General features: G+C 41.2%; 1 protein-coding gene across 1 annotated transcript in view; it reads left to right on the forward strand.

Annotated features, from left to right (window-relative positions):
• Positions 1-26,176, forward strand: part of LOC144770056 (ABC-type organic anion transporter ABCA8-like) — a 2,854,033-nt gene that overhangs the window by 1,039,303 nt on the left and 1,788,554 nt on the right. Inside the window, exon 14 of the mRNA XM_078654287.1 lies at positions 23,389-23,508. Within this exon, the coding sequence (XP_078510413.1) occupies positions 23,389-23,508 (120 nt within the window). The remainder of the gene's footprint in view (positions 1-23,388; positions 23,509-26,176) is intronic.

Raw genomic sequence — 26,176 nt, forward strand, 5'->3', positions numbered from 1 at the left:
AATGCCCATGCTGGTCATGGCCTCCTTGTAAGCTCGAGAGCTAAACGCAGGACCCTGGTCAGAATGTAGCATGCCAATTGCGTATGTGCCGATAAAGACTCGCAAATCTTTCATAACAGTTCTGGCGTCAGCCGAGCGCTGGGGCCTACATCTTAAGTGAATCTAGTCTTAATAATTATGAGACCGCCTTTTTCCTTCTGGATTTTTGCGTATAGATAGCCTGATGCTTTCTAATAAGGGTATCTGGGCTGGTGTCTCGTCCGGTTCACCACTGTAATCTCTATTGCAGTTCTGACAACTAGTTGCAAAGTTGTAAATTTGCACGTTCATCCCCGGCCACCAGTATTGTGATTGTAATTCTATTACTGATTTCAAGATCTCTTGGTGCCTCAGACCCTGTACCATGTGTGCATCTTGAATCAAGTAAGCCCTCCGGTTTGTGTTTGGAATTACTCTATCCCCCACTCCAGGGATTTGAGCAAAAGGAACGGAGTTTGCCTCAATTATATATTTATTTCCGAGTGGATAATTTAGAGGTAACGCCGCATAGTTGCCTATCATTGAGGCTTTTACTGCTAGTAGCGTTTCACCATCTATTTGTTTTTCAGGGCGCTTTTTTGTGACTACGGAAGCCGGTTGAACCGCTGCCGCTGTGGCTCTGTTAGCCAATGAATTCCCTGCAACGTGAACGCCATCACGTTGATGGCTCAGTGTATGTATCACGTGAGTCTTTCGTAGTTCTTTCTGCAAAAGAATTACTTGTTCCCATAGCTTTCTATGCTTTATTGTGGCACCTGTGTCATCTTTGTAACCGTTTTTGATCCATGTCTGCATTAAGTAAGACCTGACGCAGTAATGCGAATCGCACACTATTAGTGTGGGGAATTCGCGATCGGCATTTTCAAGCGCCATCTTTAAAGATCTTATTTCAGCTCGCTGAGCTGTACAGTTTCTGAGTGATTATCGGTCTGAATTTACCTAAGCGCCAACGACCTTTAACAATCGCGCACGCTGCATTGTAGGATTTTTTTATACACATCGTATTGTTGTGCAAATCTATCCATGTAGATTACACAAGTGTACTGTTCGAGAGGCAGAATTTCGATTGACAGAGGATATTCATTTTCGTATTCTAGATCTTCTAGTTTTTTCATTTTCGGATCAAAAGCGTGTTTCACGTCTTCTGCAGCAAGAGAATTTTCCCATTGTATCCATTTTGGATCTAATGCCACAGCATTCGGAATGCGTGGTCTTGTTACTGCCTCAAGGGCTGATATTGCTGTTAAAACAGATATGCTCTTGCCTTGGGCTAGGGCTCTTTCTTTTGCTACAGCGGTTTGAACCGCTGTTAGAATTTTTTTCAGTAGAACTGAATTTCATTTCAGCTTGTGTGTACAAGTGTGATTTATAAGCTATTGGTACCGTTTTTCCCTCATTAGAGGTAAGGTAGGTGAATCCGCATCTTCCTGGGATGACTCGGATTACAAGGTTGCGTTCGTTTGCGCGTGTTTGCAGTTTTGTTTTAGTTAACATGTCTGTTTGTAATGATCTTAACATTTCTGTGTGTTTCTGAGTCAAATTGATTTGTTTGAAATCAGGTTTTATTAATTCATAGAGAGGTTAAACCCTCTCTGCATAATTTAGAATGTATGTTCTTCCGAAATTCAGGAAACCTAGTATTGATTGTAAGTTCTACAGCGTTTTTGGAGCTTGGAGTACAGCGCACTTCTCTAAGAAGTTGTCTGCTAGGCTTTTGCCTTCACTTGATAATTCATATCCTAAAAACAGGACAGTTAGATGAGCAATTCGTGACTTTTTAAAGTTGAATTTATACCCTTCAGCTGCGAACCCAAGTATTATGGTGTTCTCTCTTTTTAAGTGAGTCTCCAGGTCGTCGTCTGTAAGATAGATGTCATCGACATAAGATAATGCCTCATCATCATATATTTGTAGTAACTCTATTACCCTTGCTGAGAATATTCCTAGGCTATTCTTGAATCCCTTTGGGAGTCGACAGAATTGTTTTGACAAAAGAAACCATTTGAGATATCTAATGTCGTTTTATATTTTCTGCGCACGATGTTATTCATTAGTGCTGCACTGTGTGAGTTTTGTACTGCAAATGTTTTGCAGCAGGAGTTTAGGTGTCTGTAGTCCAAAAGTAGACGATATGAATCGTCTGGCTTGGAGACAGGAAACAAAGGATTGTTCATTTGTGAGTTGCATGTTTCAATAACCCCCTGATAGTCAAGTTGATCTAAGATCTCCCTGACTTGCTTTTTAGCTTCTATTTTAACAGGATACTGCCTTTGTGCAGTCGGTTGATTTTTTAACTGGATTTTGTGGTGAGGAGAATCCCCTTCCCATCCTACATGATTTTTATATAAAGCAGGGGCTTGGGCCACTGCCCAGTTTCTTGCAAATGTGTAATTTTTATAAATCGGAATATGATTTGAGAAGGCAGGCATAATCATTTCTTCTCCATGAGGGCACTCCCTGACAAACTCTGGTGGCCAGTCTTTCTCAGCTGGAACGATGTCATAGCCTTTAGATAAGTTGTCCCAAAAGAGACCCTTTACTTTCCTAGTTTTGTCCCCCTCTATACGCAATGTTATTTCATATAATTTATGGGGTTTGCTAACTCTGGTGTCTGCAGTTTCCACCTGAATGTATTCATTCGAGTCCACTGTCTCCAGAAGATTCATCAGGATCTTGCGAGCTATGGTCACTTCTGCTGCGCTGTCTAGCATTGTCTGGGCCCACTCTCCATTTTTCAGTTGTGTCCTCAGAATCCTCGGCATGTTTTATTTTAATACTAGCTACCTTTTTCTTTGGAAATTGTAATTTTTTACTTTGATAAGCAGGTTCCTTGTCTTTGGACTTGACGTGCTCTTCTTTGTGTTCTGACCGTCCTCTTCTTTCCGATTTCTTTGAGGAAGTCTGAAAAGATCGAGAGGGACGTGTATCAATATCTTGATATCTGTCAGGTTTTCTCAATTTATCCCTATCTCTAAGGTTGTATCTTTTCTCAGAGGGTTCCCTGTGGGGAGACTTGCCTCCTCATTCTGGAGATCTATCTTTCCGTTGAGGAGACCTTCCTCTGGACTGAAACCGTTTTTCTCTGGGAGTGGATTGTTTATTACCCTCCCAACTCTTTTTGGAGTATTCAAATTATTTTTAATAAATGTTTTTTCCGGATTTTCAATTAGTTGGGGTTTTACTGGTTTCCCACCCAAACTATCTCTACCTACTTCTTCATAGGATTTCTCAATGATTCTGGTAAGTTCAAAAGGTTGTTCTGCTATATCTGATTCTTTCAATTTCTGGCGGATCGCCACAGATGCTGCTTCTCCTTTTATGTTGGCTGATAATATAGCCGAGACCTGCTTAAAGTCTTTCAGTAATTTCATACCTAGAGTTAAAGCAGGTTCTGGACCGTATTCATTTTGAATCTGTCTTAGTACGTCTGGTATAACCGCCATGGACGGAACACCATGTGTTTTTGTGTAAATAGAAGCAAAGACTGTGCCCCAAGTGTCACAGTCCTCCACATGTGGTGCGATCCCCATTGGAAGGCAGATAGTCAGAATTCTGTGTTTCTCATTAGGAGTAGTAACAGGAAATACTGCCTCTATCTGAGTGATTTTTTGTGCTAACCAGAAAGGAATTTGTTCCCATTTTGCGGGTATTTTGCCAATGGCTGATTGTATATTTTGTGGTGTGATTTTATTTGTGTTTCCCTGGTGAGGGGTTTGCTGTAGAATTTTTATTGCTGGTTGGACTGTTGAAGTCCGCATGACATATTGGACCAATTGTCTATGTATTTTAATTAGTAGTTTTAGCTGAGCTAAAAGTTCCCGGTCTGACATTTTTTCAATGTCTGGATGTGGTGTGTAGCTGGCTAGAACCGGCCACGTGGCTCCTGGTCTACCTAGTGGACCGAGCCTGGTGATGTGATTTTGATGTTTTAGGGCGCCAATAAACCAGAGTAGGTGCTCTTGGAAAGTTAGTGGGATTTCAACGTCCTCGAACGGGGCGTATTCATCCGGAGGTTCCTCTATTTTGTAATAGTGGAAATCTTGTGTCACAGCGTTTGCTGCTGGAAAATGTATCCATGAATAGAATACCTCTGTCTGCCGATATTCATGGGCCTCTACCACAAATATGACTGTACCACCTCTTGATGATAGTCCATTTTCTATAAGTTTAAGAGTTATAGTTCTTCTTACATTTACCGGAATGATTATAGCATTCGGGTCTTCATCTCGGAGACTTGTGTCATCCGCTAGGAGTTGAGCTGCCAAAGCATCTCTTTCTTCGTCACTTTCCGTCTTTTTACTAACAGAAAGCTTTTTGTTGCAGAGCAAGTTTCAAGGAAACAAAGATTAGGTGCACAATATTTTGGAACACTGTATCCTTCAACGTTGACTAAACCAAAAACTAATACATAGGAATCTCTTCCTACTAAGTTCCGGCGGATATTAACCTTTTACCCACTCCAGACGTCTTTTGGAGTTTTTACAGGAAAAGGGGTCTGTGTGAAAGGCAGGACTGAGTTACTCTAATGTCTTGCGTTAGATTATCGCCTTATCAAACGTTGGGCACCATGTAGTGTAGTTCCTATATTCCCTATAGGCTCTGCGCATTGGAATAATATAAACAGCAGTGTAGACGTAGGACTGAGGTCATCTAGGTCTCTACTGACTATATTAGACTTAATTAGGTTTGCCAGCTAGCTCAGAGGTCACTAGAAACTTTCTCAAATGAACAGGAAGGAGTTAACTTTCCTGATGTTACAAGAAGGGATTAGTTTCTGACAACCACATAAACATGACAACTTATCTCCCTCAGAATAAAGAGTATATCTCTAGAGTCGTGTGAAAACAATAGACAGTTATTTCATTCAGTCAATCGTGCATGCTTAATTTCACCAGGAGTGCAGAGAAATAGAGAGACGGGCATTTTCAATAAAAGGTGTTATTTATTGAGCAGTCTTCTTTCTCATGCAAGAGAAATGAGTTGCCACAATTGCAATACTTATCATGAAGTAAAGTGCGTACAGTAAAAGTAGTATTATGAAATAATACTGTAAAAGCATTGATATGGTTTCTTAGCCATATGATACTTTAAAACGGATAAAATATATACATACATAAAAATATTGACTAACGTACTCAACTGGTGCTTCTAAGATACGCCTACCCCGGTGTACCTGACCTAAGCCTAATACATGGGAAGGAGTAAGTAAGTTGCATTTAAGTTAAGTTGGTTTTTGCCAAGAATCTAAATCAAGAATTCTCTTAAGGTTTTAATCAGCTCCGTACCTTGGTTCTAGAATGAAGAGGTCTTGTATCTCTCTCTCAGGACTCGATCTCCCAGCAACCCGCAAGGGTGACTGGAAACACCGGAGCTGGAAATTTCTCGGCAGGAGAAAAGACAGCCTCTCTCTCAGTGCGTCAAATGGGAGGGTCGGCTTCCTTCGGCACTCGCATCAGCTGGGCGTCGGGCAAGTAGACAGCCGCTCTGCTCCAAACCACCGTGTGTTTGCTTAATGCAACGTTGGTATATTTATACCTGGAAGGTGCCGGGTTTGACGTAAGGTTGGACATAAGACGCCACTAAGAACTAACAGTTCTTTCTGGACTCCAGGAGTTCTTGTGCAAATCAAAACAAAAGCAGGGGGAATTCCCCGGCTGCTGGAGGCTTGGTTTGTTTAAAGAATGTGTTGCACTTTCTAGGAGTCTATGGGAGTAGCCTTGCCGTATTTGGACTGCATGGGCTATGACTAGATATGGACATGATTCCTATGCCTTTATAAGGATATGTTTCGTTATAACCATATAAGGGCATGAATCGGGGATATCTTGATTAGGGTCCTAGATAGATTCACAACACCCACTCCACGTATTAATGTCCATCATTACTTAAATACTAAGCAACACTAAAACATATAACGATGCATGTGTTTTCCAACCCACCCCCAAAAACATAAATTGCATTTGAAATGGTGTATGGTATATACACGAAAATTAGTATTTATACTGTACGTTTTTCAAGCAGTGTTATCATTCAGGAATTGCATATATAAATATTGGCTGAATGAATTGCGAAAATTACATTTATGAAATGGCTCTGAATATAGAAAAGAAAGTCGAGACCATTTCATCACATATTTATACAATAATGTACATGTGCTAGAGGCTGAGGTAAAATATTGTCTCTAGTGTCTCTAAAAATAGAAGCTCTGTTCTCTAAGAATAGTTCTACTTTAAGCAGAGTACCATGTGCCAGAAAAAAGGTCAATATTTTAGAAAATGGAAAAAATAATTTCGCTTTCAGGGGAAAAAATAGTTCCAAATGTTTTCAGTAGTGTTGTTTATCAAAAATTGAAGGCCGAATTCAGAGTTCAGGGAACGCTGTGTGCTCGTTGTTTTAAAAGTTATTCTCGTTGTTCGGAGAGAACATCATATCAGACAGGGTTGCGAAAAATTGGTCTACAACATCAGGTGAAAGTTCGACCAAGTTCGAAAAAGCTGCAATAGTGCATATGTGAGAATCATTGCTATCATCGATGTCGGGATCAGCAATGTTCACAGAAGGTTGTACCTGTGTGGTGCTGCTTTCATCTCGTACTTCACCGCCACCTAATCGTAATGGTGAAGTCTCAACGAATGACGTCATCAGAATAGGTAGCCGCTGGGGACAACACGTTGCATGAGCCATTACCGAACCAAGCAAAGTATCGATATCCATAGGTACTGCTGATGGTAGTGTAAGACAGACGTCCAACACGCATTCTTCTCCGCATAGCAGACATCGAAGCACAGGTAAGATGCAATCTTGCCAGATTGGTCTGAATGAAAGAAACCAGGTTGTATTCAGATCTCTTAGCCGGGCTAATCCGAGGACTCTAGTGATTCGGTCTCGGTAGCGTATTGCTAGGATTGTCTCTTCCATTGTAGCTGGAGTTTTGTCTGTGGCTTGGCTTGCCATATCGGAGCAGAAGGATCAAAAATAAAATTCCTGCTACGAGTCCCAAAAGAAGAGGCAGGCTGCCGAATAACCAATGCACAAAATTCGGGAAAATGCCTAGAACTGTTGGAAAGGGTGCTAACAGTGCCGAAAAAATTGTCTTAAATACATGTGCGATGCCACTGGTATCAGACATGTTTAAAATTTAACTTAACATTTCTACGAAATCCATGGGGCAATTTGTTTATAATAGGGTATGTATCTCTGCCGCTGTCCTTGCAACTTGCAGATCATACGTCTCTTTGGACGAGGTTAAGTGCACAGTTAACTGTAAAAGAATAGACTTCATTCTGCTTAAAGTATCAATTTGAATAGAAGAGATATTTAAAGAAGGCCATATTGTTGCCTCCATGTCTGGATTGCTGTTTGGATACAATACTTGCCTACAGCAAGTGACCATGGAAGTAACGCTCACGAGATAGGCTTTTCCTGGCACCATGCCACAACAGCTGTGGTCACTTACTAGAACATAGTTGCCGTTGGAAAGCTGTCTGAAAAATGGCTCTATCTGTGTTGCAGGAGTGCCATGCAGGTGACAAGAAAGGTTATTTGATGAACCTTCGCAGGCTCCATGCAAGTTAATACCTTGACACAGAAGTGTACCGCTTAGTGATTTTTTACAATTGTTACCACTAAGGAATACCTCCTTTTTCCCTTCACTATAACATTTGTGTGTATAAGGTAAATTCCATGTTGACTTGATGTATCCTTTACCCAACCTTTCATACAGGCCTGCTGTTATATATTTTTGGCAATAATTAAACTGGAAAGTTGTTATCGGGATTGTAATTGTTCCGTGTATTATCCATTCAATGACAGGTCTCTCTGACATTGTCAATAGTAATCTCTCAAGTTTTTCAATGCTCAGAATCGTATAGTCTGCTCCTTTTTGTGCCAAACTGATTTGTTTATCAGTAAGGTTAAAGATAGAAAATAATGACGTTATGTTGATTAGACGCCATGGCACGTAGCCTGAACGCCAGTTTTGCAATGTCCAGCCTAGCTGTACAATAGAACGCAATTGGGACTGACCATGTTGTAACATTAGTAAGTCCTGCTCTATTATATCAATAGCAGATGATACAATGCTGTCCAGTGAATATATTCTGGAGGACAGAGTCGTTAACCCATTGTCCACTACAGAAAGTGATTTTTCCAAATTTATACGATCAATTTCTCGTATTTTTTCAGCATTTTCAATTTGCGTTACTTTCCAAGCCTCGTTGTAAGCAGTGTATTTACCGGCGTATATGAAACATTTTTGGCACTGTTTGCGAGGTCCCAGTATGAAATCTCGCAAGTCAGCACCGTCTTTAAGTAAAGTCAAGTGTTGCTTAATTTCAGCCAGTGTGGATTTCTGTAGCCATTCAAGGCATAGTTTCCCTACACTGTATGTTGGAACTATCCCTGTATGTTGTCTCTGGGAATATCTTGGGTCTGGCCTGTTCTGTTTTAACCCCTGTGTTTTGTTCAGGAATCTATCTTGACAGTTATTTGTGTCTGTGGGCCAGATCAGCCATTTTTTCAAATCAGGATTTGTTCTGTTTTGGTGTAAAATATGGGATACGTCTATCACCACATCTGTAGTGCTATTACTATCAGGTATGGGCTTTGGAATAGACGGTTTATTTAAGTCTTTTATCTTGGCTGAACCAAGACAGGTTGTTTGTTGAACGGTGTCATTCAGGAATATTATCTGTTCTGGGATCATGCAGGCTCTAAATAATGCTTCTGGACCTTGTACCTGCCAGTCTTTTGTACCCCAGATGGTTTTTGTTTCAATGTTGTTTTTCCAAAATTCAAAACCAAATGTAGACATTTTATCATAACATTTTTCAGAATAAATCAATTTAGTATTTGTCAACACTGTTTTCATTCCTGTCTTATTTAACATTTTAAAATAAAATGTTTCCGGATCGCTGTTGTTAAACCCTGAGAAGTATGGGAATTTCTCATAAAATGTTTTTGAGCTGCCTTTTGGCGGTGTTGGACAATGTTCCCATTGATTATAATTAAAAACATTTCTAGGTTGAGCAGATTTATGCAAAGTGATTATAGCAATACATTTCTTCATAATTTGATGAACCCTGCAAATAATTATGTTCTGTGAATTTAGCTGACATTACTAAATCTGACATCATATTATTAATGTTTTCAAAGTCCCAATCATCAGAGAAAGTACTTGGTGTCACAAATTCACTTAAGGAAACCTTAAATTGATGTGGATATTTCAAGAGCTCAATCGGGCCATAGATTTCATAATCCGTTTTTTCCCATGCTACCCCACCGGGTATTGGATTGGCTGTGATGTTCACTGATGACAGTTGGGAAAACAAAAAGGGGGGTTGCTGTACTGTTCCTATGGAGAGCTAGGGAAGATTTAACTGGCGTGACCAAAGGTGTTAGAGTAACACCCTGGGGCATCCATTTTGTTGGATGTAGTTGCCTCACACACCCAGAAGGGTGTCATGCTTCATCATAGGCGGTTGCTCCTCGTCGGGGAGGCGGTGCAATCCCCGACGGGCTCACCTCAACGAGGGGCTCTTTGGCGGAGATCTTTTTATCCAACAGCCTTATGGTGAGGTGGGGGTGTGTGGGCAGGACAAGGTGTAGTTGCGTGAAGGATATTAAAAATGTAGCAAGGGGTACCGGAATTCACTTTATTCTGGGGGTCCCCTGGCTGCAGTTAAAAAAGTGGGGTTAGCTCGCTAGGTGTCAACAGGTTAGGTCGGGTGACCCTAGATGAGACTAAGAGTGAAGATGGTCGACATGTTTCTCGCAGTGGGTATAGTCACCCGCGATTCATCAGGACCTTAACAAAGTGAAACATGCTAGTGTCATGTGTATGATTTAAGTTACCTCTGTGGGTTCGCCTATGCCTAATGGTCAAGGACTATGTGCCACATGAGGGGTCGGCGGGACAAAACATCAGGGATGAGCCTAGGGGTTCAGCTCTGATCTCCTGTGTCCGCCTGTGTCCGCGTAGTCAGACCTACCCTTCTCCGCCTACGCGGACACAGGAGATCAGAGCTGAACCCCTAGGCAGCTAACCCCACTTTTTTAACTGCAGCCAGGGGACCCCCAGAATAAAGTGAATTCCGGTACCCCTTGCTACATTTTTAATATCCTTCACGCAACTACACCTTGTCCTGCCCACACACCCCCACCTCAGTACAGCAACCCCCCTTTTTGTTTTCCCAGTGCTAGATACGGACACAAGCTGTTACTGGACCTTCCACCACTCTGAGTGGTAAATTGTGTCCGTAGATCAAATGATCAACTATCTTGCCTCCCTTCTTTTGATATACACTGATGACAGTTCTCATTTCTCGATGTGAGATGATCTGTGTGGTTTTAGGACCAAGTTGATGTTCTTACTTGCTGTGTCCATTGTACTATATTTTCCATCAATAAATCTACCTAAACATAAAAACATGATGAGCCAAAGCAGGAGGAGAAGTACAACTAACACAATCCAGAATTCAATCCATGGTGAAATCAGATATGTTTCTTTGAGTTGATGAAAGAGTTCAGTTAATTTGTCATTGAAAGTTTTTGTTGCTTTCGTTTCTTCATGTTCACTTGGATCATCAGAAAAGTCATCGAAATTGATGAAGTAGCCAGATGCAGTTCTGTCAATTGTTGAAATTGCTTCCGGATTTTCTTTAGTCTTTGGATCTTTATTTGGTACATTAGTATAGTCCAATGCTACATCATTGTAGACAGGTGTTTCTTGACGAACTGTTGCAATTTGGGTTTCAAGAGGCACAAGTTCCATGGCTTTGTTGCATAGTCCTTTTTTGTTCACTGCAGGTTTATCAAAAGAGATTAGTCTTTCAGTTTGAACCTCTTGGATTGTAGCAAGGTTTGATCTTCTGCTACTTCTTGGGAGTCCACTGGGCCTACTACTTATTATTGGCCACATGATTGTGGTTTTACCAGGTCGATGGATACAACTCTGTTCTCCTTTTTACCAGCAAGGGGCGGTAGTACTACTGATCTTGTTCCGCTGACAGCTCAGACAGGTACTGCTTTTCTGTAAGAAGGCCCAAATTCCTTCTTCACCGCGATCTTCTCTCTGACTAGATCCCCAATCTTTGGAATCCAGACAGGTCTTGCTGGGACAGGTGGTTTCTCTTCAGTGGTCGTTGGCTTTAACTTTATGTTACTTAGACTTCTTGTTTCATTTAAGTCCTGTAAAACAGCCAAACGGTCTTTGATATCAAAGGCTTTTTCTTTCACCACTGAAGTCTGACAATCTAAGTCTTGGATGTGCATTCTAGGTATGCAGTGATACCTTTTAGAGAATTTCTTGGCAGATTGTTAAGACTACGTTCGAAACTTGTTAGATATTTGACCCACCCATCACCCGAACCTAATACCCTCGCCGTTATAGATTGCCTTATGTCACGTTTTTTTCTTTCCACTACCGCATTACCCTCAGGATGGAAGGGGGAAGAGTACCGCAATGCAATGCCCATGCTGGTCATGGCCTCTTTCTAAGCTCGAGAGCTAAACGCAGGACCCTGGTCAGAATGTAGCATGCCAATTGCGTATGTGCCGATAAAGACTCGCAAATCTTGTATAACAGTTCTGGCGTCAGCCGAGCGCTGGTGTCTATACCTTAAGTGAATCTAGTCTTAATAATTTTGGGACCGCCTATTTCCTTCTGGATTTTTGTGTATAGATAGCCTGATGCTTTCTAATAACGGTATCCGGGCGGGTGTCTCGTCCGGTTCACCACTACAATCTCTATTGCAGTTCTGACAATTAGTTGCAAAGTTGTAAATTTGCCCGCACATCCCCGACCACCAGTATTGTGATTGTAATTCTATTACCGATTTCAAGATCTCTTGGTGCCTCAGACCCTGTCCCATGTGTGCTTCTTGAATCAAGTAAGCCCTCCTGTTCGTGTTTGGAATTACTCTATCCCCCACTCCAGGGATTTGAGCAAAAGGAACGGAGTTTGCATCAATTATGTATTTATTTCCGAGTGGATAATTTAGAGGTAACGGCGCATAGTTGCCTTCCATTGAGGCTTTTACTGCTAGTAGTGTTCAACCGTATATTTGTTTTTTAGTACGCTTTTTTGTAACTACGGAAGCCGGTTGAACCGCTGCCGCTGTGGCTCTGTTAGCCAATGAATTCCCTGCAACTTGAACGCCATCACGTAGTGGAGAAGTGTGGCTCACTGGTTAGAGGAGGCAGACCTGGAAGCGGAGGTCAGCCCGGGACCAGGGTTCAATTCCCGGCTTGGCGGGGTCTTGAGTCCTAAAATGTCCATGGACTCGACAATTCTCGCTCCGGTGCCTACTCGATTCACGGGTTCACACTCTGCGACTCTGGGCAATAGCTTGCTTAATCTCCACAACGGCCCCTCGCAGCGGGATGCCTGGCTTTCACCTTGCGGATACCCTGCCGGGGTTATCTCACAGGGGAATACCAGGACGGGTTCCCTAAGCAAGCGCTTAGAAACCGCTTGGTGATTTGCGCTATATAAATTCCTGTACATTTACATTTACATTTACATTTACGTTGATGACTCAGTGTATGTATCACGTGAGTCTTTCGTAGTTCTTTCTGCAAAAGAACTACTTGTTCCCATAGCTTTTTATGCTTTATTGTGGCACCTGTGTCATCTTTGTAACCGTTTTTGATCCATGTCTGCATGTCATTATTGTAAGACGTGACGCAGTAATGTGAATCGCACACTATCACTGTGGGGAATTCGCGATCCGCATTTTCAAGCACCATCTTTAAAGATCTTAATTCAGCTCGCTGACCTGTACAGTTTCTGAGTGATTCAGTTTTGGTGATTATCGGTCTGAATTTACCTAAGCGCCAACGACCTTTAACAATCGCGCATGCTGCATTGTAGGATTTTTTATCCACATCGTAGTGTTGTGCAAATCTGTCCATGTTGATTACACAGGTATACTGTTCTCGAGGCAGAATTTCGATTGGCAGAGGATATTCATATTCGTATTCTAGATCTTCTAGTTTTTTTCATTTTTGGATCAAAAGCGTGTTCACGTCTTCTGCAGCAAGAGAATTTTCCCATTGTATCCATTTTGGATCTGATGCCACAGCATTCGTAATGCGTGGTCTTGTTACTGCCTCAAGGGCTGATACTGCTGTTAAAACAGATATGCTCTTGCCTTGGGCTAGGGCTCATTCTTTTGCTACAGCAGTTTGAACCGCAGTTAGAATTTTTTCAGTAGAACTGAATTTCATTTCAGCTTGTGTGTACAAGTGTGATTTGTAAGCTATTGGTACCGTTTCTCCCTCATTAGAGGTCAGGTATGTGAATCCGCATCTTCCTGGGATGACTCGGTTTACAAGGTTGCATTCATTTGCGCATGTTTGCAGTTTTGTAATGATCTTAAAATTTTTGTGTGTTTCTGAGTCCAATTGATTGGTTTGAAATCAGGTTTTATTAATTCATAGAGAGGTTTAACCCTCTCTGCATAATTTAGAATGTATGTTCTTCCGAAATTCAGGAAGCCTAGTAATGATTATAAGTTCTTCAGCGTTTTTGGAGCTTGGAGTACAGCACACTTCTCTAAGAAGTTGTCTGCTAGGCTTTTGCCTTCACTTGATAATTCATATCCTAAAAACAGGACAGTTAGGTGAGCAATCCGTGACTTTTTAAAGTTGAATTTATACCCTTCAGCTGCGAACCCAAGTATTATGGTGTTCACTCTTTTCAAATGTGTCTCCAGGTCATCGTCTGTAAGATAGATGTCATCGACATAAGATAATGCCTCATCATCATATATTTGTAGTAACTCTGTTACCCTTGCTGAGAATAATCCTGGGCTATTCTTGAATCCCTGTGGGAGTGGACGGAATTGTTTTTGCGACCCCATTGTTGAGAAAGCAGTCAAATACCTGCTTTCAGGTGCAATGTTTTGACAAAAGAAGCCATTCGAGATATCTAATGTCGTTTTATATTTTTTGCGCACAATGTTATTCATTAGTGCTGCACTATGTGAGTTTTGTACTGCAAATGTTTTGCAGCAGGAGTTTAGGTGTCTGTAGTCCAAAACTAGACGATATGAATCGTCTGGCTTGGAGACAGGAAACAAAGGATTGTTCATTGTGAGGTGCATGTTTCAATCACCCCCTGATATTCAAGTTGATCTAAGATCTCCCTGACTTGCTTTTTAGCTTCTTGCTTAACAGGATACTGCATCTGTGCAGTTGGTTGATTTTTTAACTGGATTTTGTGGTGAGGAGAATCCTCATCCCATCCTACATGATTTTTATATAATGCAGGAGCTTGGGCTACTGCCCATTTTCTTGCAGATGTGTATTTTTTATGAATTGGAATATGATTTGGGAAGGCAGGCATAATCATTTCTTCGCCATGAGGGCACTCCCTGACAAACTCTGGTGGCCAGTCTCTCTCAGCTAACAGGATATCAAAGCCTTTCGAAAGGTTATACCAAAAGAGACCCTTCATTTTCCTAGTTTTGTCCCCCTCTATACGTAATGTTATTTCATATAATTTATGGGGTTTGCTAACTCTGGTGTCTGCGGTTTCCACTTGAATGTATTCGTTCGTGTCCACTGTATCCAGAAGATTCATCAGGATCTTGCGAGCTATGGTTACTTCTGCTGCGCTGTCTAGCATTGTCTGGGACCACTCTCCGTTTTTCAGTTGTGTCCTCAGAATCCTCGGCATGTTTTATTTTGATACTAGCTACCTTCTTCTTTGGATATTGTAATTTTTTACTTTGATGAGCAGGTTCCTTGTCTTTGGATTTGACGTGCTCTTCTTTGTGTTCGGACCGTCCTATTCTTTCTGATTTCTGTGAGGAATTCTAATAAGATCGAGAGGGACGTGCATCAATATCTTGATATCTTTCAGGTTTTCTCAATTTATCCCTATCTCTAAGTTTGTATCTTTTCTCAGAGGGCTGCCTCTGGGGAGACTTGCTTCCTCATTCTGGAGATCTATCTCTCCGTTATTGAGACCTTCCTCTGGACTGAAACCATTTTTCTCTGGGAGTGGATTGTTTATTACCCTCCCAACTCTTTTTTGGAGTGTTCAGATTATTTTTAATAAAAGTTTTTTCAGGATTTTCAGTTAGTTGGGATTTTACTGGTTCCCCACCCAAACTATCTCTACCTAGTTCTTCATAGGATTTTTCTATGATTCTGGCAAGTTCAAATGGTTGTTCTGCTATATCTGTTTCTTTCAATTTCTGGCGGATCGCCACAGATGCTGCTTTTCCTTTTATGTTGGCTAATAATATAGCCGAGACCTGCTTGAAGTCTTTCAGTAATTCATTTTGAATCTGTCTTAGTACGTCTGGTATAACCGCCATAGACAGAACACCATGTGTTTTTGTGTATATCGAAGCAAAGACTGTGCCCCAAGTGTCACAGTCCTCCACATGTGGTGCGATCCCCATTGGAAGGCAGATAGTCAGAATTCTGTGTTTCTCATGAGGTGTAGTATCAGGAAATACTGCCTCTATCTGAGTGATTTTTTGTGCTAACCAGAAAGGAATTTGTTCCCGTTTTGCCGGTATTTTACCAATGGCTGATTGTATATTATGTGGTGTGATTTTATTTGTGTTCCCCTGGTAAGGGGTGTGCTGTGAAATTTTTATTGCTGGTTGGACTGTTGAAGTCCGCATAACATATTGGACCAATTGTCTATGTATTTTTATTAGTTGTTTTAGCTGGGCTAAAAGTTCCCGGTCTGACATTTTTTCTATGTCGGGAAGTGGTGTGTAGCTGGCTAGAACCGGCCACGTGGCTCCTGGTCTACCTAGTGGACCGAGCCTGGTGATGTGATTTTGATGTTTTAGGGCACCATTAAACCAGAGCAGGTGCTCCTGGTAAGTTAGTGGGATTTCAACGTCCTCGAATGGAGCGTATTCATCCGGAGGTTCCTCTATTTTGTAATAGTGGAAATCTTGTGTCACAGCGTTTGCTGCTGGAAAATGTATCCATGAATAGAATACCTCTGTCTGCCGATATTCATGGGCCTCTACCACAAATATGACTGTACCACCTGTCGATGATAGTCCATTTTCTATAAGTTTAATAGTTATAGTTCTTCTTACATTGACCGGAATGATTATAGCATTCAGGTCATTCTGCTGGAGAGTTGTGTCATCTAACAACAGTTGAGACGCTAAAACATCTCTTTCTTCATCACCTTCCGGCATTTTTATTGACAGAAAGTTTTTTTTTTTTTTTGTTTTTTACAGAGCAAGTTTCAAGGAAACAAAGATTAGGTGCACAATATTTTGGAACACTGTATCCTTCAACGTAAACTAAACCAAAAACTAATACAAAGGAATCTCTTCCTACTAAGTTCCGGTGGATATTAACCTTTTACCCACTCCAGACGTCTATTGGAGTTTTTACGAGAAAAGGGGTCTGTGTGAAAAAGCATGACTGAGTTACTCTAATGTCTTGCGTTAGATTATCGTCTTACCAAACGTTGGGCGCCATGTAGTGTAGTTCCTATATTCCCAATAGGCTCTGCGCATTGGAATAATATAAACAGCAATTTAGACGTAGGACTGAGGTCATCTAGGTCTCTACTGACTATATTAGACTTAATTTGGTTTGCCAGCTAGCTCAGCGGTCACTAGAAACTTTCTCGAATGAACAGGAAGGAGATAACTTTCCTGATTAGACAAGAAGGGATTAGTTTCTGACAACCGCATAAACATGACAACTTTGCTCCCTCAGAATAAAGAGTATATCTCTAGAGTCGTGTGAAAACAATAGACAGCTATTTCACTCAGTCAATCGTGCATACTTCGTTTCACCAGAGTGCAGAGTAATAGAGAGACGGGCGTTTTCAATAAAAGGTGTTATTTATTGAGCAGTCCTCTTACTCATGCAAGAGAAGTGAGTTGCCACAATTGCAATACTTATCATGAAGTAAAGTGCGTACAGTAAAAGTAGTATTATGAAATAATACTGTAAAAGCATTGATATGGTTTCTTAGCCAATTGATACTTTAAAACAGATCAAATATATACATACATAAAAACATTGACTAACGTACTCAACTGGTGCTTCTAAGATACGCCTACCCCGGTGTACCTGACCTACGCCTAATACGTGGGAAGGAGTAAGTAAGTTGCAGTTTAAGTTAAGTTGGTTTTTGCCAAGAATCTGAATCAAGAATTCTCTTAAGGTTTTAATCAGCTCCGTACCTTGGTTCTAGAATGTAGGAGGTCTTGTATCTCTCTCTCAGGACTCGATCTCCCAGCAACCCGCAAGGGTGACTGGAAACACCGGAGCTGGATTTCTCGGCAGGAGAAAAGACAGCGTCTCTCTCAGTGCGTCAAATGGGAGGGTCGGCTTCCTTCAGCACTCGCATCAGCTGGGCGTCGGGCAAGTAGATAGCCGCTCTGCTCCAAACCACCGTGTGTTTGCTTAAGGCAACGTTGGTATATTTATACCTGGAAGGTGCCGGGTTTGACGTAAGGTTGGACATAAGACGTCACTAAGAACTAACAGTTCTTTCTGGACTCCAGGAGTTCTTGTGCAAATCAAAACAAAAGCAGGGGGAATTCCCGGGCTGCTGGAGGCTTGGTTTGTTTAAAGAACGCGTTGTAATTTCTAGGAGTCTATGGGAGTAGCCTTGCCGTATTTGGACTGCATGGGCTATGACTAGATATGGACATGATTCCTATGACTTTATAAGGATATGTTTCGTTATAACCATATAAGGGCATGAATCGGGGATATCTTGATTAGGGTCCTAGATAGATTCACAACACAGAGACATGAGCAGCGCAGGCATTTAATAGCTGAAAGGATCATAATTAAAGGGACGAGTTCTAAGGGCTTTGGGAAAGGAAAGAAAGCCTGACTTTTATTTCATTGTATTTAGCTCAAGCTCATATAGCATCCAGCTGTGCTGAACATAATGAAACGCACCTTTAGACCCAGTTGAATTTCTATGTGCACTACCCCCGGGTGCAAAACTTCTCAAAGGAGCTGATGGGTTCGAGCCAGTGCTTAGTCAACCCCTACATTAGCCAAGTTAGTGCAACTTTAACTGCCCATCCTGTAGCATTTTAGTTTTGTAAGAGCTGTAAAGATGATCGACTTTAAATTTAAATTTCAGACGACCGCGACTATTCCTTAAATATACCACCTTCTACGCTAGGCTAACTACAGATATATTTGTAACGTACACTTCTGTTGCATTGCCCTGCCGCTTAAGGCTAAGATTACAAAAGTCCTAGCTCGGCGTTAAATAAGAAAAAAAAAACTGTCAATAAAAACGAGTCCAACTATACTCAGCAGGCGCACACGAGGCCGCAAAACTGTACCCCTCCAACCATACTACCCTTACCATTTCCTTGAAGAGAGAGAAGACTTGTAAAAGATACACTTCGGCCCATTAGGAAGCAGCAACTTTACGGCTGCATGGCAGCACGCAGTGATGTGTGCCCGCATGCAACCAATAGGAAGCCATCATTTTTTCCTTTCTTCTGGGAGACCCTTTTTAGCGGTCACGATAGCAAATATCGCGGGCATCGCGCTATTCTGCCGATTTTGAAATGTTTTTCGTGAATCGCGAAATCGCGAAATGCTGGAGGGTCTGATTGTTACTGGACACCCCCCACCCCTTTGCTTCTTTGACTTTAAGCCTAATATCCATACAGCCAGACACTATGGTTTGAGCAAAAGACTTTGACTAGGGGCACTATTACAGGGCTGCCATGTGTGTCAATGAGAGTATGGTCTTTGGGAGTGTATGAACGTGAATGTGAATGAATGGGATATATGTGCATGGGTGACTGACAGCCTGTGTCGTATGTACTTGCAGCACAAAACATACCTTTCGCCACATTTGTCACTGGTATATGTAAAACACAAACATACAATCTTTTTTTTTTTTTTAAATGGGAGAAATGTAACCCCCTAACTGCTGGGCCTTTCCCCCACCCAGTGCTGACCCCTTTCTTGGCTATTTGGGGTGCATCGCGCTTAGGGCTCCATACCTTTTTTTCCACATAAGGTATCCACGCCAAATTTGACGTCCTTTTTTCCCAGTATACTGAGGATTCTACAGGTACCCAGGGTTTGTGGATTCTCCTGGAGGGGAGCGAGAAATCAAGCAAAATATAGCACAATTTTAAGTTTGTTGAAAAAAAGGGAAAAAGTGCTCCAGATAAAAATGCCTATTTTTTTTCCTAAAAATGGAAGCAGCAAACGATTTACTGAACTAAAGTTACCATCTTCCCAGGTTTCAGGAACATGCAGAGCTGAATCAGAAAACCTAATTTTGTACCACAGTCTTGTCATTTTTCTAAGAAGTAGAGAGTTTTCCTTATGTTGTGTGCTCTCAACCTACTTCCAGTTTGTGTGTGGTAACCAGTGTGAAACCCATGGCTGATCCGGGAAAGCTATAAATTTCTGAAAAGTTCAGAATTCAGCAAGGCGTTGAATGTGTTGATCCCTCAAGGTTTTCTTAAGGAAAATAACTGTTGAAATAAAGAAATATAGAAAATCAGAAGGACAAAATGGTCATTTATGACAACATTTCCATCTGTAACGTTTTGTCACCATAGCCGATTCACAAAAGCAATATGCCATTATATCCACTAGACCCTTCTGAATGTTGGAATAAATGGGATTTGTTTGTTCTCCAAGAACACAAGGTACCCAGAGCAAACAACTGAGCTGCACCATAGAATGGCTTCCATTGAATACAGAGTATAGATCGATTCTTATAGCGAATTAGGCAGAGTGAAAAATGAGTATCATGGAAATTTGTGCCAGCAACACAGCTGTGGCTGGAGAGACGTTCACTGCACATGAGAGGTTTGGCCGGCCTGAGTCCAAATGGGCCTCTGTGAATTTAGCTGTGTTTCTAAAAGATGATACCTCGATCGTGCTAAAGCAGGCCGACAAGGGCGGAGCGGTTGTCATCTGGCCAAGGGATAAATATCTAGCTGAAGCTTTTTCACAAATAAACAACCGAATGTGGTACAGGCAGATAAATGAAGATCCCACAAAAGAGATACAAGGCATTATAGCGCCAATCATTCAAAAAGGTATAGAAAGTGGTTTTGTAGGACTAAAGGAGGGTGAGTACTTGGTGAAGAAATTCCCGAGGACCCCCCTCCTTTATTTCCTCCCAAAAATTCATAAAAACTTACATGAGCCCCCGGGGCGTCCAATCGTCTCCGGATGTGACTCATGCTTAGAACCACTAGCTAAATATGTAGATTTCTTTTTAAAACCCTTCACAAATCAGGTAAAGTCATATTTGAGAGACACCGTAGATTTTTTAAATAAGGTGGAAGGAACCTCGTTTGATCCGGAAAAACAACTGATGGTAACCATGGACGTAACGTCCTTATATACTCAGATTCCCCAGGAGGAAGCGCTAGAAGTGATGGAGCTCTATTTAGATGTTCGAGAAAGGCCGCATAGAGTCCCCAGTCAATTTATCCTTAAGTTAGCTGAAATCGCCCTAAAAAGAAACTATTTTAAATTTGATGACAAGTTTTTTATGCAGACAAAAGGTACAGCCATGGGATGTCCTTATGCCCCAGAAATGGCCGTATTATTCATGGCCGAATATGAAAGGAAGTTTGTGGATAACAATAATCCACACATGGGACATATAATTCAGTGGCTGCGCTATATCGACGACGTGTGGCTCCTGTGGCAGGGGAGCCACACAGAGTTGATGCAGTTTCATGAATGGCTCAACTCGAGGCACCCAGACATAAAATTCTCTGTAGAGTCAAGTGGTACAAGAATGTCCTTTTTCGATGTACAAATTGTAAGTGTCGACGGCTGTCTGCAATTGTCACTATATAAGAAGAAAACTGACAAAAATACGATACTACATCATCAGAGTGCTCACCCCAGGAGCCTGAAGGCTAACCTGCCTTATGGTCAGCTACTCCGAATCAGGAGGAATTGCACGCAAATTGGAGAGTATGACCATTATGCAGAAACATTCTGTGAGGAAATGCAGAACAGAGGCTATCCACGCAAAATGTTAAAACATTCCTATAAAAGGGCTCGCTGTACCCCACGCGAATGCCTGTTGGAAGTTAAAGAAAAACGAGAACTGAATCGACTGCTCTGTGTGACTACGTTTGGTCCCGACACCCATAAGATCAGACAAATGGTTTTAAAAAATTGCCATCTCCTAGAGAACTTGGAATGCCCCTTCCCTCGCCCACTGTTTGCATATAAAAAAAAAGAAGTATTGGCCAAACTGTCGTCCGTGCTGAAATTGCTCTAGCTAAACCTAAAAGCGACCTTTTATCTAAATGGGGGTTGAAACCTATTGCAGGGCACCACAAGTGTGGAAATTGCGTATCCTGTGCCAACACGATCGAGGGGAAGGAATTCGAACATAATAACATCAAATGGAAACATGATGGTTTTTCCAATTGTCGAACAAAAAATGTTGTGTACGTAGTCACATGTCCCTGTCCAAAAATTGACATAGGGAAGACTAATCAACAAATAAATGTGAGAAAAACACAGCACAGGTCACGCATTAAAAACAAGGTGATATCAGCCCCTATGGTTGAACACTTTATTGATAAGCAGCATGGGGAGACAGATTTTAAATGGTCGGTCTTGTACACTGTAAATCAGTTAAAATGTCCCATTGACTTAGAAAAGCAACTTATGCATAAAGAGGCCTATCTGATTTTGAAATTTAACAGCGCTTTAACCGGGCTAAATACATTGTGTGAGGTTTCGCGATTATAATGAATGACTGACCCCCGAACTAATCCGATAAATTAACTTCTGTAGACTGCCATATGTACATTGAAAAGTATGGGGCATTACTGGAATACTGAATAATAAAAAGTGGGTACAGCAAGACAACACACTAGCAAACTTGGAAATTAGTCCGTTCCAAGATGGCCCCCATCAAACTTGGAAACTAGTCCGTTCCAAGATGGCCCCCATCTATTGTAGGCATGCATATAAATAACACGTTACAAGATGGCCGCGAGGCCAATGGACACAGCAGATTTATACTCGGCATACACAACAAAGAGGTAAGATGCGTGACACATTTATGCGAATAGATACTAAGCTACATGCATCAGACACTTAATTTGTGTTTCCGTGTAATCACAGGAGACCAGAGACGGAGGGGAACATTGCAATTGCGAAGTAAAACAAGATGTTTTTTTAAATACAGCGCGGGACCGCGCATTTAAAGAAAGCAGGTATGCCTTACCGATTTAGAAGCAATGCGGAAACATTTATATAAAATGAGTGCACACGGGTGATAGAATTTTCCCCCGTTTGTCTTTGAATAATTTGTAGGAACACGAGGACCACTCCTTCCATTGTATAAAATAAATCCGAGACGTGCAGCACCCCGCGCATGAAGGCACTGAAGTAAAAAGAGGTATGCCTTTAAAATCGCCTTCATGGGAGAACTAGCAGACAAACAAACTTAGTGGAAAAACTTATATTAAATTAAATGTTTCCATTCCTTCACAGTTATCATAATTATTACGAAAATATCGATAAGGGTGCAAACACGAAGATAAAGATCGTAAAAGGTAGGCTGTGTAGCAATGCTTTGGCATACGAACTCCCGAGCTCTCAAAGAAAATAAAAATCCTGATAATGATACTTTACATTATAGATAAAGAAACACATGATCTAGAAAGTGAATACTAGAACATACGACCAGCAACGATTCAGGTACTGGTTTCGTCATTTCGCGAATGGTAGAGAGGTGATTGACAAGAATTCTATTCAAATACTAAAATAGAATTTCATTTTTTCTTTTTTACATATATCCTGTAGATAAATAAAAGAGACAGAGCCCTGATGAGAACCCAAAAAGTGACAGGAATGGGTTCGAAACGCGTCGGCTTTTGAATCAGGAATGCATTAATTTGCAGCACATTTAATGACTTTGACAAATTTAATATGCATTAATTTGCTACTTGTTTACTAATAGTATCTAAATGTTCACTTTGTCCTTTGTTTAGTTAGATATCATTTATGTGAGTCTAATTGTTGATCCAAATGAATATGGTGTTTATATCTGTAATGTAATTTATGTGGTGTTTATATATGCAATGTAGAATGTAATTTGCTTTGAAAATTTATGTTGGAATTGTTGAATGTATTTAAGTGTCTTTTTTGTACCTAAACTTTTTTGAATATAATGAAATAAAAAGCAAAAAGGTATTAAGTAAATATACCAAACAGACCATATAGTAATACTGGTTTGTTTTCCTCAATCGGGAGGTGTCAAGTAAGGTGAAGTTGGCAATTTTTTTGTACACATAGTCATAATTATAGTCACACCTATAATACAGTCATTTTATCAACCTTTTCTTGTACTTACCTCTGCAGGTGCAGAATGTTCTTAATGGTTTGGATATCGGCAACATTCAGGATGTAAGAGCAGACAGCCTGAGCGGTGGGCAAAGAAGGAAACTGACTCTTGGAATATCCATTTTAGGGGACCCGAAGGTAGCAAGCATTGTTAATGGTTTGTCTTCATTTAGGAAAGTGATTGTTAGGAGGGTTGCATGTGTGTGTGTAGTGCCCCTGACTGTCATAGAATGAAAATGACATATCGAAGCAACATCTTAGGCTACAATAATTTGGAACCTGTTACACGAGTTCTGTTGCTGGAAAGGCTGAATTTGCTAAGGCAAACTGTGCCATCACAGAAGAATGTTATGAAAAGGAATCAGACAATTAGGTTTGCATTGTAGGTTGTAAACATTAGCGGCATATACATAGGAAAGTGCATCATAGTAGAATATTTTGTTCAAACTACCATTAAATGTGACCCCACTGAGGATAATGTGTACCAGCAATGGAAGGATGTATTGTTGACTAAACTTTGTATAATGATTTTCTCAAAAGCAGTGAATGAAATACTGTGATGTTTCCGTGCTAGGAGCAAGATATGCTGGAGTTTTAATCAGGGCTATGCAATCACTGTGTTTGTGCTGGTCGCCGGTGGCCGGTAAAAAAGGAGCATGTAAAAAACCATCAGCAAAGCAGGGGTAGATGTGGTATAATGAGTCAAGCCCTAAACATTTCTCTGTAAGAAAAAAAATCAATGAACGATAGTAAGACTGCATCTGTGCCATAGTAATGTTGGTATAGAACAGTGCAACTCAAACAGATAGTTTTTTAGGGAAATGTTCAAACTTAGATAAATATGCAACGTAATACCTCAAATCACATGTAAATGAACACAGATGCTATTATTTTGTGGGCAACAACTACAGTGGCACAGGCTGTAAGCAACATCTGATGTTTTGCAAGATTGTTAGTTGTAGCAGGATGGTAATAATTTCTTATCATAGTGCTTGCACAGAAGAACAGGTTGAAAATGGTTATTTACTATTTTTGATAGGTTTAGTGTTAGTGGAAAGAGCATAGTGTGTGCAAAGTAAATGGTTTAGGGCAGAATAGTTGGTAGTGATTTGTAGCATTAGTTATCAAGAAAATTGAATGGGTTGTTGAATAATATTGTCGCAAAAGCAGTGATACATACAAAAAGGCAAGAGTTTTTTGTTGCATCTTTAAGAAGGCTTTTGTGCACATCTTTCGTTATTAAACAAAAAAACATGAGTACAAACATTTTTATCATGACAGCAATATTATGTCATGTTATGTTACTCTTATTTGTAATACATGCATTAACCGGACGGTTTCATGGATCTGAGGTAACAGAAACATTGCGCATAACATACCTGTTGGAAGCTGGAGTCCCTGTCCCGTACTACTGTCACCAAATGCTCGACCCGGGATTCCCCACTCAACGTTAGGCCAAGTAAGGACACAGATGAGATAGCCCTGCTCACCCCCTTAGTAGCTTGGCACGAGCAGCCAGGTCTATCTCCAAGGCACGAGTGTATAGTTTGTGCAACCATGCCCACAGCAACCCACTGATATACGATCAGACCACACGATACAAAAGTCGACATATAATAAAGGGTAATATTCGTTCCGGCTAGCGGGTAGGTTCAAATCCCAGCCACCGCATTCACAATGCTAAGCTGGTCGCAATGCTAGAATCACACACGATGCAATGAACAAACAATAGTGCACTGCGTAACGATACAATCCTGTGATGGGCAAAGGAGAAATAATACATAACGATATCAACTATCATTGCTAGCGGCATGGCAGTTCTGCTGCACCAGCCATATTGAAAGCAACATTTCCCTTCCCTATAAGCCCATTCCCTCTCTCCCTCTCAAAACATAATAGCTGCCATCCCATCACCTTATAACAAATGGCAGGGGAAAGAGGACAAAACACTGGAAACTGACAAAACACTACATATGATAGGCACACTGGAAACTAAAAAAAGACTACAATTGCTAGACGAACTAGCCCGACCAAATAGTGGCCATCTTGGAATGGCTCTGACCCTCTTTAATTATCACTGAAGGATAGATGGGCTGGGAACAAATACAGGAAACTTACTTTCTACCTACATATATTTATATTGTATATATTACCTACATTATCACTAATATACTAAAGACTAACAACCAGACTACCTCCCCCACTAAAACGTTCTAAGACTCAACCGCCTCGAAAGACCTTCAAGGGACAGTCATTCTGAAATGGTCCATATGGCCACACTCCTACACCTTCCACCTCCCCAATCAGCTCGGACCGAGACCTGAAAATGCCCAATGTCACTCACCCTACTTAAAGCCAGGAGCCACCTGAACTCTTCACCTCTCCTTCCCCCGAATGACCCCCTACCCTAGTCCTGTCCCATACCCAACCCTTCTGTGGCCACCATCCCTGCAATTTCCCATCAACCAAGACACCCCACCTATATTTGCCCTTTCTCTCCACCCCTTAATCAGGAAGATGTCAACTAACATAAGACCCCAGTAGAACGCCGCATTAACCTCCACTCTCCTACTTCTCACCTAGCTGAAACCCCATGGCCCCCACTCCTTCTCCATCACCTACCCACCCAACCTCTCAGCTAATGCCACCCAAATCTTTAAACACAGACTCATCAAACAACACCCTGAAACACTCACAGATGACCTCTACCATAACTCCTCCACAGGTAAGACAAAAACAGATGTAATCTTCTACACCCCCATCAGGCCAAATGGAGAAATAACCTAGCTAACCACTTGCAAATTAC

This window comes from Lissotriton helveticus, chromosome 7 (genome assembly GCF_964261635.1).
Source record: "Lissotriton helveticus chromosome 7, aLisHel1.1, whole genome shotgun sequence".
Taxonomy (NCBI): Eukaryota; Metazoa; Chordata; class Amphibia; order Caudata; family Salamandridae; genus Lissotriton; species Lissotriton helveticus.